Source organism: Stegodyphus dumicola, chromosome 3 (genome assembly GCF_044657685.1).
Source record: "Stegodyphus dumicola isolate Sdum_Otavi_A_Nest chromosome 3, ASM4465768v1".
Classification (NCBI taxonomy): Eukaryota; Metazoa; Arthropoda; class Arachnida; order Araneae; family Eresidae; genus Stegodyphus; species Stegodyphus dumicola.
The window spans coordinates 13,585,472-13,598,621 of record NC_140770.1 but is presented as its reverse complement, the minus strand read 5'-3'; the positions used below and the strand labels follow the sequence as shown (position 1 = coordinate 13,598,621).

Sequence of the window (13,150 nt, the reverse complement as noted above, 5' to 3'; positions counted from 1 at the left end):
GGCTTTTTATAAAATTTTAAACAATATTAAAATGTTTATGCCTTCAAAATAAAAAATTCTTAGAACTAAAATTTTTTAACATTTTTTATGTGTATACTGTATGTTGTCGCCAATAAAGTCTGCATGGCGATATTTGCGCCGGCGAAACGGAAAAGTACCAATAAATTAAAATGTTACATCGAAAAACACATTTACGTACAAAGTGCTTCAAAAATAGAGGCTATATATAGCATGTCTTTAAATATGGATCCACTCACAGACGAACAGTAAGGAAGATATTAAAACACATGTTATATATAAGAAAAATGACAATAACAATAATTTCAGTGTATCAAAGCCTTTTAAAGTCACAAAAATGGATTGAGAAATAAAAGAAATTTTAGAGCAGGATAAAAAAATGCATATAAAATTAAAAGAAACAACAGTTTAATAAAGCAAATGAAGGGAAAAAAAAGCGCATTGAGATAAAATTAGAAAGTTCACTTTACGTAGTTCAAAATTTAAAAAAAAACTGAAATAAATTTTAAAGGTAAAATCTTACGTGAAATATATTTAGTACACCGTCTAGAAAAAATCTGATGTGTACACCACATGACTCCTTTGTGCGGAATATTAAATTATACGCAAATTTTCCCTGCATTTCATTTAAACTTTCTTCCTCGAATTTCATTAGAGATACATGTCCCGTTCAATCAATTCTGCTCTCTCTTCGCGACATCGCAAAAATACATAAAACCTCAAAATACCTTTATTAAAAATTGAAAAATATAGAAAAATATAAAACAAATACAGTCAAAACAATTAAAAAACAGTTTTTACAATTAAAATTATTCTACGCTAAAACAAGTAATTTGGCCGGCGGGCTAGAAGGCACTTTTTTCGGTGCACAACACTGAAAGATTTCTTTTGGTCCCACTCCGCAAAAAGACGCTGAAAGTGCAGAAACTGACTTAATTCACTATTCTGCTAAGTTCCAAGTGTAAACAAATATGGGTGCTAAGCTAAACAAATTAGGTTTGGCCACACTTACACAACTTTTAAATTGTTGATAATTCAACAACTAGTGCATGTAGGCATAAAAAGCACTAAAAGCATAAAACTCTTAGCCGGAAGATAAGAATAACATAATTCTATCATTTTTTAAAGTAAAAATGCAAAATTTACCTACATATAAGAATAAAAAATTGAGCTCATGGAGCCGAGTAACAGAGTGGGTATGTGCATATATCTATATGTGATGTACCAGCTTTTGTCGTAGCCTAAATTATCAGACGATAAGTTTAAAAAACAGGATCCATTTATTATTGGTTAGGAGAATTAGCAGTTACAAAATCAGATATCCGGAGTAAATAAAAAAGAACTACTAATAAAATTTTGTATGAAGTTTACTGCATCGTGACATTTAAGAAAAAGCCCCCAGTATTCCTTTGCGAGTCCTTTTATAGCCTCTGGAAAAGCGGAGCTTCCAAGAAATGACGTCAGCCTCGTCAGCCAATCCAGTTCGCTTTAAAATATTTCCAGAACATTCTAAAACTGTACGTGTAGAAAAGGCGGGAAAAACAACTTGACTTACGGGGCTGTGGATTTAATTCAACGTACTTTCAAATAAGAGAACGTCGCCATTAAAAACGAAAAGAACATACAGTTAGAATTTTAAGTGTATTCTTGACTATGGAATTTTATTATTACATATATATATATATACACTTTTGGGTGCGGCCGATTGCTATCAAAAAGGGAGGTACACAACTACATGTTAAAGCAGTCCCATATGCAAAATTTCAACGTTCTGGAGCTTCTCGTTTTCGCGTTATACGAGATGCATACATACATACTTACGTACGTACGTACAGACGTCGATAAAAAATCTCTTCGGAATTCATTTTAAATCCTTTTTGCAAACCGTTTTGGCGAAAAGTGTGCTTTATTCTGCTCTTACGTACAGCTGTCACGCAGAAAACATCGTTAAATTGTATTCGATAGCGGTCAAAATGCGTATTTTCGTTGAAATATGGTACTCCAATTTTTGCGATTACAATGCTTCGTACAAGGAATTAAAAATATTGTTACGAATTTGGTATTTAAAAAGTTAATGTTAGTTCAATTATAAATTAAATGGTTTTATTTCTCGCGCAGTGCAGCGCGTGACGAATATTAAAAGAAAGCTAAGCTGGAAAAATTGAAAATACAAGAGCGCGTGCATTAAATAAATAAATATCTCTTTTCAATTTCGAGAAAGTACTGGAAAATTCTAGCGCGTGATTTTAAAATCTTATAAAAGGAGGAAAAACATCTCAGTTCGTAGTAGTTGCTTAGTTTGTATAAGAATAGCACATTGTTGTTTAGAGAACTGCGCTTGTTGATTGTAGCGAATTCGCGGATTAGCTTTCTTTGGCTGTTTTGAATTACGTTTTATTGGACATTTGAGTAGTTAAAAGATAACTACTGTGAGATATTATAATACTACATGATAATTTGAGAAAATTTAATCATTTTTGTTGTGATCATAATAAATTTTTGTTCATTTTTCATCGGACTTGTGCATTCATTTCATAACGAACCCGTACGCACGCAACAATATTATGCGCATTGAAATAAGGATAGCTAAAAACACTCAAAGAAAAATTTGATGTAAAATATGCCAGAAAAATTTGATGTAAAATAATAAAATCATTAAATATAAATGATAATTATTCTTTCAAATATAACTTCATGACAACTTTTGCGTCATAAGCAGTGACGTCAGGAGTTTTTCTGTTGCATATGATTACACAGAAGTACTGAGTAGTGTTGCGGACAAAGCTTGTCTTGAAGGAGAAGAATGAACAAGAGCTTGCCAAGAATACCGCCAGATGTGGAGCATTGAGTGAAATGCATATCCCACTACGGCACGTAGCTGTTAACAAAATGCGAAACTGATAACGAGACCCCGTGTAACCTGGCAAAAATAAAAGGATTGTAGATTATGTGAATCTAACTGAATTTCATTTTTTTCAAACTAGCACCTACAACGTGACATCATGCTGTTGGCGCTTCTACACTTTCGTGGAGACTTATGTGAGAGACTAGTTCCTGAAAATTGGTGGATCTACAGTGGTAAGTTGTGTTTTTGTTTGTATTAAATCTTTTAAAAAATTAAGAAGATTTGTTTAAAAAAAATGGTACTATTCTGTTTTGAGGGCCGTAAGAAAATTGCAGCGAAAATGCATGCGCAAAAGCGCCAAATCTAGCAAACGCGCCCATTTAACAGCGCGCAAAATCTAGCGCACGCGCTGGTTTCAGATTGCGTATGTTTATATAGTTCTATATTTCTTAAGACGCCATTGAAATACTAGTTTAATTTTTAAATCCTTTTTTGATATCCTATGGATTTAACAGTTTGGGAATTGTCCATGACGAAAAGTCGGTAATAGAATTTTGGGTAAAGTGCAGAATCACCCACTGCTTGACGCGTTTTTAAGAATAGCACATACTCGGTATCCATGTGCACATCGATCTATTTTCACTTTAAAAAAAAATCCTAGAATTGCACAAAAATGGCACTGCGCCCAAACTTGACTTTATCTATGTACTCATCTACCTATTTTCACTTAAAAAGTGAAAGAAAATTGACAAAAATCCAATTGTTTTTACCCTTGTAAAAAGCGGCAAACAAATAAGTGGGCGATTGTGCACTTTACCGAGAATATTTTCAAAGAAAAGGCACCATTCATTATAGAAAATTACGTTTGAACAACCAACGAGATGAAATGATGCTTTAGCGATAAGTCGGTAGCGAAATAGCGATGCAGGCATCCATTCCGTTATGTTTAGCAATTTTTATATAAATTATAATAATGATCTGAAATAGTTATTGACTCTTATGCTTCCATTCAGTCATGTTTAGCCTTTATCATATAAATTATAATAATAAAAAAGTATCATATTAAATTAACCTTTCATCTAATTGAAAACATCAATCTTAAATAGTTATTTACTATTATACTTCTTTCTTGCCGCAATTATTAGGGCTGCCACAATTCTTTTTGGCAGCATTGGCATCAACGATAACTTGGCGATTTTTTACGGCCCTCGAAACCGAATAGTACCAAAAAAAGATAGCACAAAAATCGCAAACAACGAAATGTAGCGATAAAGTTAGTATAGAAAATGTAGACTTAAGTACATGTGATTTACTATTAAAACGTGTAATGTATTTAGTAGTTAACTGTAAGAAATATTCGACCAGTTGTGTACAAAGTGTGAGGAAAATTACATTGAAAAGTACTTCGAGAAGCAGTTCAGCATTCAGGAAAGTCTAGATGAAGTAACTCTAAAGTTAAATAGAAAATCTGTGGCACTTAAGTTAGGTTCGAAATCAGAGATAAAAGCTGAAGGAACGAACGTCTTTAGAAAGTGTTAAAACTCCCGCAGTTAAACTTGCCAAGATTTAGTAAAAATTAAGGACTGGATAATTTCTAATGATCTGTTTAATGCATGTGTGCTTAGTGACAGTATGTTTAAATGCTTAAAAGTTACAGTATTTAAAATCTTCACTCAAAGGTGATGGAAGTGTAAAGTCATCATCAGTCTCTCAATGACACTCTAATGGTTAGTCCAAAATCAGGTGAATCTTCGGATTATGGTAACTTGGCGACTTTTTGGCGAAAATTTGGCGGCGAACTCTGAAACAGCAATCTACTAGTTTTCTTTTTTTGGACGCCATTTTGTTTTCACGAAGTAAAGGCATGTGTTTTTTTTTTTTTTTAATTCAAAATTTTTTTTCCAACAATCTGCTAGCCGAATTACGCTTATGCTAGAACTTTTATGAAACAAAAGTGCTTAATCATGACGAAGATTAGGTGCGAAATTGGTAGAAAGTGCAGAATCGCCCACTGCTTGCCGCGTATTTAAGAATTGCACATACACGGTATTCATGTACACGTCGACCTATTTTAACTTTAAAAAAATCCCAGAATTGCACAAAAATGGCATTGCGAACACGCTTGACTTTATCCACGTGCACATCGACCTATTTTAACTTAAAAAGTCAAAGAAAATTGACAAAATTCCAATTCTTCTTACTCTTGTAAAAAGCGCCGAACAAAAAAGTGGGAGATTCTGCACTTTAGCAGCGAAATTGTTTCTAAGTGCTTATTAGCTAAAATCCCCATTAAAATTTTCCGAAAAATGTCACATGACATGTTTCATGATCTCTTATTTCTCTGAGACAAAATAATCTGTGATTCAAACTGTGTACTTCTCAGATTATTGCTAAAGTCCTAGTTAGTAACCTTTATCGTCTTACCAAAATGTCGCCAAACTACCTGTTACCATATTCCAAAGATTAGCCCAAAATCCCAAGACTATCTGATTAGGATTCTGTCGAGATTCAGGGGCCATCGAATTGCAATAACTGCTGATATTGAGAAGGATGTATTGACAAGTAAAAATTGAGCCTCAACAATAAGGTTTTCAAAACATATATTATACAGATACGTTCGAAACGTAGTGTGCAGATTTTCCAGTTCCGTATACTGTGGTGTATGTATGGAACTGCTTTTGCGCTACACTTGGCGGCAAGAGCATTGAGGCAATTATCAGTTGACGAAAATGAGAATTTTTCTAAAATCGCTTAGGGATTTTATGTGGACGATGTATTGACAGGTGCAGATAACGTTCAAGAGTATTCTAAGCTAAAAAATGAGCCAAATTCTTAGAAAAGGTGAATTTGAATTAGTCCAGAAGTGGTCTACCAGCAAAAGAACAGTGTTAGAAAACGCAGTCATAAATAGTCTAACTAAGAATAAATCTCTAATGATTGTAGAAAATAAGTCTATAAAAGTTCTTGGCCTGCGGTGAGATCCTAATAAAGATGAATTTTTCTGTAATTTTGTCATGCTGAATTGTCAATACATTCAAAGAAAACAAACTAGAGAGGGTTTGGCTTTGCTTTGGCCAAGGCTGGGGAATGGTCGATGTTTTGACATATGCTTAGGAGTTTCTTCTTAGATGGATGCTAGCCGTCCACCACAGACTTTGTGTTTTATAATTGACGAACGAGACAAAACTTGACCATGGTCAACCCTGGGGGGGGGGATGAACAATAAAATAAAAAAGCTTTACAGTAGAATTAAGAAGCCTGATAAAGAGGCTAGTGATGCTAGTAAATTTTTCCTAAAAAAGTTAAAATTAAAGTACACAGGAAACATTTAAAACAGAAATAACATCAAGATCTTGGTAAGTTGATCTCATAAAGATATACTTACTTGCCCAGTGTCAAGCAGTCTTGAAATCCTGATCTCCTTGACCTCTTTTAGACTGTTGTCTCTGAAACACTGTATCATAGATCTTTTATCAAGCTCTAGTCTGCCCCATATATTTTGAAGAGTAAAACTGGCATCAAACTCGGCTGGGAAATTTCCAACTTTGTTAGCAATGATACATAAACTTACGCTTATTATTCATATCAGACTGATAAAATACAGTTAAAAAGTGTCAATTTGAAATTATCTTTTATTTATTACGTTTTCGCATACTGAATCATTTATTAGGTTATTTTCAATCCCATATCTGCTAATTACGTTTCATGAAATCTATGGCACAGTCAAGAAGTTGAACATTTTTCAAGTAATTCGGTAAAGACCATTGTAAAGACCTTCTTCTGTATTAGTTTTTCAGAGGGTGTTTACACAGTTTTAGAACGATTTTGATAAGAAATTAAAACGGAACCTAAGAATCGTAATTTCTGGTAACTATATGAAATAGGAACTACTCTTATATACGCCCTCGCTTGGCGACAAATTTCTCGCCAAATATTTTTGACGAGAAACTCCACGGTGCCATATTACTATCTAAATGTTTTGTCTACATGTCGAACTTTAAGCCTAAAATGTCTCCAAAAACGCGGTTTTCGCGTATGCAAAAACCACGTTTTGAACACACAATTTAAGCTAAAAGTCCGAAAGAAAAACAAAATATTTAGCTAGCAAAAACGTAAAATTTCTAACCAAAAATATTTGACAAGAATTCATGTACACAGCGATATGTTTTAACTTAAAAAGCATCTACGAATTGCACAATCTAGGCAGCGAAGTAATCTACAAACTACGCACACCTCACTTTAATAAATTAACATAACAACAATAAATTTCAAAGAATACCACATACACAGCTTTCTGTTTAAACTTGAAAAAACATCTAAAATTGCACAATCTAGGCATTCCGCTCAAATCAACAAAATAAACTAAAATAACTAAAATAAATTACAAACAATTCAAAAAACAACATTAACAACAGAAATTCATAGTAAAAAAACAATAACATTCTACAAAACATAACATTCTACAAAATAAAAAAAATAAAATGCACTTACCATAATGAACGCTTCTTCGGACAGCAGAAATATCGCCAATCACACAACGTCTGTGAACAAAAGTGGCACGATTTTGTTATATCACATGTCTTTCTGGGATTCAAATTTCGAAAGTAACGATAAAAACTTCCTCCAGCTTACTACGCGAAAACCTCGATCCAAATCTTAAACTCCGCTGACAGCGACATACTTTACCAGCAACCATTTGACTGCAAATCCACACAAGAACTATCAGAAACGCCCTTCTTCGTCCGAGTTCTCATAGCCGCTCCCCATTTCGGACTTCGTTTTAAAAGTCCCACAGAAATTCCAAAAATACGATTCGATCCGCATAAACACACCCGTGAACAAAAGAATTGCTGGTTAATCTTTGTATTATGGTAACTTGGCGATTTTTTGGCGAAAACTTGGAGACCAACCCTGCTACAGCAACCTGCTAGCTTTTTTTTTTTTGGACGCCATTTTGTTTTCACGAAGTAAAGGCATGTTTTTTTTTATTTTATTTTTATTTTTTACTCAACATTTTTTTCCGACAATCTGCTAGCCGAATTGCGCTTATGCTAGAACTTTTATGGAACAAAAGTGCTTAATCATGACGAAGATTAGTTGCGAAATTGGGAGAAAGTGCAGAATCGTCCACTGCTTGGCGCTTTTTTAAGAATTCCACATACACGGTATCCATGTACACATCAACCTATTTTCACTTAAAAAAACATCCCAGAATAGCACAAAAATGGCATTGCGCACACTCTTGATTTTATCCATGTACACTGCTAAAGTCCTAGCTAGTAACCTTTATCGCCTTACCAAAATGCCGCCAAACTACCTGTTACTATATTCCAAAGATTAGCCGAATTGTTAACAACTCCAACATCGTACTTTTTAACACTAAATTTACTTTTCACACAATCTAAAATACGCAACTGAAATCTTGACACCACGTCTCATATTGCAACATAGGCCATTTCAAAACACGTACGACTCGAACCAACGAGAAATTAAACTACTGCAGTAAAAGAGTTAAGTTTCAACGTCAAAAGTATTGCCATATAAACAACATCGTCCCCAAAACCATCCCACAGCACGCAAAAAACCAGCGCAGAACACATATCGCCACATTTGGTGATCTCAGGGCGTATATAAGAATAAAGCCATGAAATGTATTGAAATGTATATATTACCTATCGTATGCTACTTTTAATTTTTTTTTTCAAAATGTCGTATGTAAACAACATATAAACGCGTGTGAAGCTGTCGCATATAAACGCATGTTAAGGCTGTGGATTGAAGGATATGTTTTTGCGTTTTCCGGAAGGGAAGTATTGCTTTTATATATCTCAAAAGCGATTGGGTTTTTTAACTGAGTTCGTTTTATTTTCAATGTGTTTATTTTAGGATGTCTTTTTCGTCGTGTTGGATGATATGTGTGACTGTATGTCATATTTCCGTTGTGTGTTTTATATGTGTTTTCCTTCCTTATTTTATGTTATTTTTACTAATACAGTTTTCTTGATTTAGTTATTTTTAGTTTTCGTCTTTCCTGTTGTGTCGTTAATCCAGCCATTTAAAATATATATATATATAGTTGTATGGCAACCTTGCTGGATTATTATTTTCTTTAGTTGATTATGCTAACATTTTTAGTTACTCGGAATACCGGGCTTGGTTTCTTGGAACTTTGAACTTTAAGTTAAATGTTAAAGTTGCTTCGTGTATAATACCTTGGATTAGTTGTTCTTTTTTATTAATCTGGCGTTTTAACTTTTGTTGGGGGACTCTCCGGGTCGCTGGCTGCCTTCGCTTGTGGTGTGAATGGGACGCCCCTTTTTGGACCATAAAATCACTTTGTGATCAGGCGGGTTGGGGCGTTCTAGCAATCCTACCGACCGATAGCCTATTAATCGGCTTTTCATCGCCAACATCTACCGAACGATCAGCTATTAATCGGCTTTTCATCGCCAACGCCTACCGACCGATAGCCTATTAATGGGTCTTTTAACACCAACGCCTACCGACAGATCGCTTATTTTTCGCCAACGCCTACTGACCTATAGCCTATGAATTGGCTTTTTTTCGCCAACGCGTACCGACCGATAGCCTATTAATCGCTTTTTTCTCGGGCTACCTAAAAATAGCCTATCAATCGGTAACCATGGCTATGAACAATTTCCATATGCTATATCATCTGCATTTGTTATTAATATTGAGATACATTGCTTACTCGCATTAAGTGCGTTGCTTCGTAAACATCCCCATTTTCACATCGTTTTAAAAAAAAAATTACCGTTCCCGATGAGCGAAGAAAATGGTACTGGAGAGTTTTATTTTGACGATTTATCAGATTTATCAGGACAGGGAGGATCTGCGGCTGAGCGGACGTGCGTATGCTGTTGAACCGTTAGCGGTCGGTAAAGTGTTAAGCATCATATGCTGCAAGACATTAGATTATGGGCTCTATTCTGACTCGTGCAAGGGTGAATAGACTGGTTGCGTGGTTTTCTCCATCTGTAACGTGTATATGAGCCAATTTTCCTTACAAGTCCTACGCGAAGTCATCCCTCCCCTCACACAGATAGCCATCAAATGCTTTGCCGTAATCAAACGAACTAAATCAAACCTGACTCGTGCAAGAGCAACTTAAAAAATATTGCAGCGCCATCTATTGCTTAACACTGCTATTAATAATTCAGAAAGGCTGCACTCGACACCAGAACGAATTTTATGCGACTAGCGAATACATTTCAGTTATGGTGTTCCATAGGTTCAAGATTTTTATTTGAAGCCTGAGATTAGAATTTGTTTTCGTGTATATTAAAGACAAATATGAAGAAAGCGCGGGAAAAATCTTTAAATGGAGCTAATTAGAATGTGATATTCAAAAACTTAAAAGTACATGTTGTGTTAACGTTTATTCGTATTTGTCAAAAAATAAATAAGTTTGGTTACGGATTTTTGCGCTAGGAATAATCGGTTTGGGAATACATTTATATGCGAAGAACTTTTTTACACAGTTGAAAATTATTAAGACAAGAATATGATTGACCATTCACAATTAGCGATAAAGAGAAGTTTTAGTAATTTTTCTCCAAGACTACAAACTTCGTTCGAATCGAAATGCTATCAAGTGAAAAATAAATAGTAAAAAATAAGGAAAAATTACTTGCATGCAAATATATGTATGTTTATTTATGCTTCGAACAAAAATTTAATAAATAAGAAAAAGAGACTAGATTGCAATTATTTGTTCTCAAGTTTTTCCCCCCAACTGGTAATTTTTTTGTGAAGGCTTCTGAAACTCTTTTGAACCCTTTAAAGGTTTTCATAATTTATGTATTTATAGTTTTAATTAAAGTTATTTAATGATGAATTGAGCATACCAGAATTATTTGAAAGAAATATCAGTCTAACAATATGATATTTAGCTGTCAATGTATTTGAATTACAAAATGTAATCAACAAAACTGTGTTTTAGGTACCAAACTTTAGGTTTCAGATGGAAAATAAATACAAATTTAAAATTTTTTCTTTGTGATATTGTTATTACTATTGTATAATAAATATCTAGAAAGCAAAATTTAAAATTTATTTAAAGCATTTTTATCTTGTTAATAAATTTCTTATTAAAAAAGAAAGAAAAAAAATTCTCTTCAGTTGTTTTTACATTACCTATTTGTCTCGCATGCAATTCGAGTTTGACCTCACTGGAGTAGACCAACAAAGTTAGTACTGATTACCAAATATAGATGGCGCTGCGAAGCCGGCAGACCTTTTGTTGCCGGTAAAGCTTCAAAACTAGCAAATGTAACCATACTCATCTTACGCCATCGCCTCAGTTTAACATCTGCATCCATCTTGAAGAATTATATGTAGGTGTGTCTTACGGTAGTTAAAGGTCCAAGAAATAAGAATCAGTATTTACCAAAATTTTTCACCTGAAGGAAAACAAATTATTACCTCATCCAAGATATTCACATCTGAATCGCCTTTTGAACTGGAAACAGTAAATAATAGAAGAAACAAATTTCAATCATAAAAGTCTCACCTGCTCGAGTTTTGATGACAACTGTATCGGGAAGACTGTTTCCATTCTTATTAATTACCCTAATTTCGATTTTGTAGTATGTGTCTGGGGATAGTTCTCTAAGTTCCACATATTGATTTCTCTCCCAGCTGACGTAAGTCTTTTCCGCAGCAGGGCCATTTTCAACCCAGCCTTTAATTGTTCGTTCGACCTGAAATAAAGCCATGAATCAGCATCGAGAGAAGAGATCCTGTGGTGCATTCAAAGCATTTCATGTGATTTGAACAGTTACATCAAATAAAACTAAGAAAAATTAAATAATTGTTAATACATCTAATGGAGCACTGAGCACCGCCTGAGATAACCACTGACCTGACTTTGTTGTTAAAGTCTTACAGTGTTAATAGTCATCCTGGCAGAAGGGAATATTTCCTCCGTGTAAAAATATACATATAAATATTACATGGGCATACAAGGCCTGGGTATAAGCATAGATATGTCGATTACAATCATTGTCTTGTACAAGTTACATATGATAGTTACATAAAATCATGACTGCTATGTGTACATTTAAACATTATCTGAATTCATATTTGCAATACTTTTACTGAGACAATCAAATTCAATTTGCAATTCATTTACACGTTGACTGTATTTTCAATATCATTTAAACTGCTTTATAATATTATTTTTATCAAGTACGTACAAACTGAATAGTAGTATGCTTACATTACAATAGTTTTGCTCTTACAGTCCTGTTATTATTCTACGGGGTGAGCTGTTTTTCTAGTGTTGATTTTCAGTTGTTGTAGTATTTTGAATTGCTATTAAAATTATGCTGCGAAGATACAATTCTCAAGAGAGGGGGAGTATTTCTTAGTACCTTGCTGAGCATAGCCTGATTACCTCCTCTATTTTAGTTTTCGTCTGCTTGTTGCCGCAGGTATTCTCTGCCCATTGCGGCCAGTATTCACTGCTTGGCATTTTTAAATGAAGTTTATCGGTTTGTGGGCAGTTGAAGAGGAAGTGATCTACATCACCTATCGCACCACATTCATACAATTCTGATGCTCGTATACCGAATCTCTTAAGGTAATGTGGGAAGGGACCGTGGCCAGTGTAGAATTGAGTTTGTGCTCCGCTGTATGTATTAACTGAGCACGTGACTTTGGGAAAGAACTTGTAGGTTCTCCTCCCTGTGCTTTCCCTTTCCCATCTTTTCTGCCATTTTTGTAAAAGGCTATTGTCAAGCAATCGCAGAGGCAGCTGCCAAATGGAAAACTGAAGATTGGTGCGAAGTAATGGAGCCAACCTAGCTTTCATGGAGAAAAAAAGCACTCCCTCGTGAAGGTTCACAAATAATTTGCAGTTCATCAGATCCTTTAGCAGCAGCTTCATTCTTTCTGTTTAACTTAAAAACATCCTGTGCAAAGCGTTTCCAAAATGTCTGCAGCGCTGTGCTGCTTTGTTGTTGTTACTTATGCTCACTTGTCTGACAGTAACATCAGTCCAGTAACATCAGTCCAAGCCTACGAAATTCCTCGTGGCAAGGAGCACTTGTCGTTGGCAACAACGACTCAGCCTTGAGCACCTTACAGGTGACAGTATGATTTAGCTCAGTTCCGTCCCCGAGTTTGATGGAGAGCACCCCGGGGGGACGGATTCCAGGGTCTCCCATCCTTCTTCCCTTCCACCAAACCACACGGCATGACTTTCTGCTCCCCTCATATTTAGAGTTCCACCATGCCGCGCCGATGATGATGATGATGTCGTGT

At 34.9% G+C, this 13,150-nt stretch overlaps 1 protein-coding gene across 2 annotated transcripts in view; it reads right to left on the bottom strand.

Annotated features, from left to right (window-relative positions):
• LOC118191914 (uncharacterized) overlaps window positions 1-13,150 on the bottom strand; it is a 117,855-nt gene that overhangs the window by 82,911 nt on the left and 21,794 nt on the right. For both annotated transcript variants that reach the window (XM_085812585.1, XM_085812586.1), the window contains exons 3-4: window positions 11,397-11,586; window positions 6,249-6,391 (exon numbers count right to left, since the gene is read on the bottom strand). In XM_085812585.1, coding sequence (XP_085668711.1) covers window positions 6,249-6,391; window positions 11,397-11,586 — 333 coding nt within the window. The remainder of the gene's footprint in view (window positions 1-6,248; window positions 6,392-11,396; window positions 11,587-13,150) is intronic.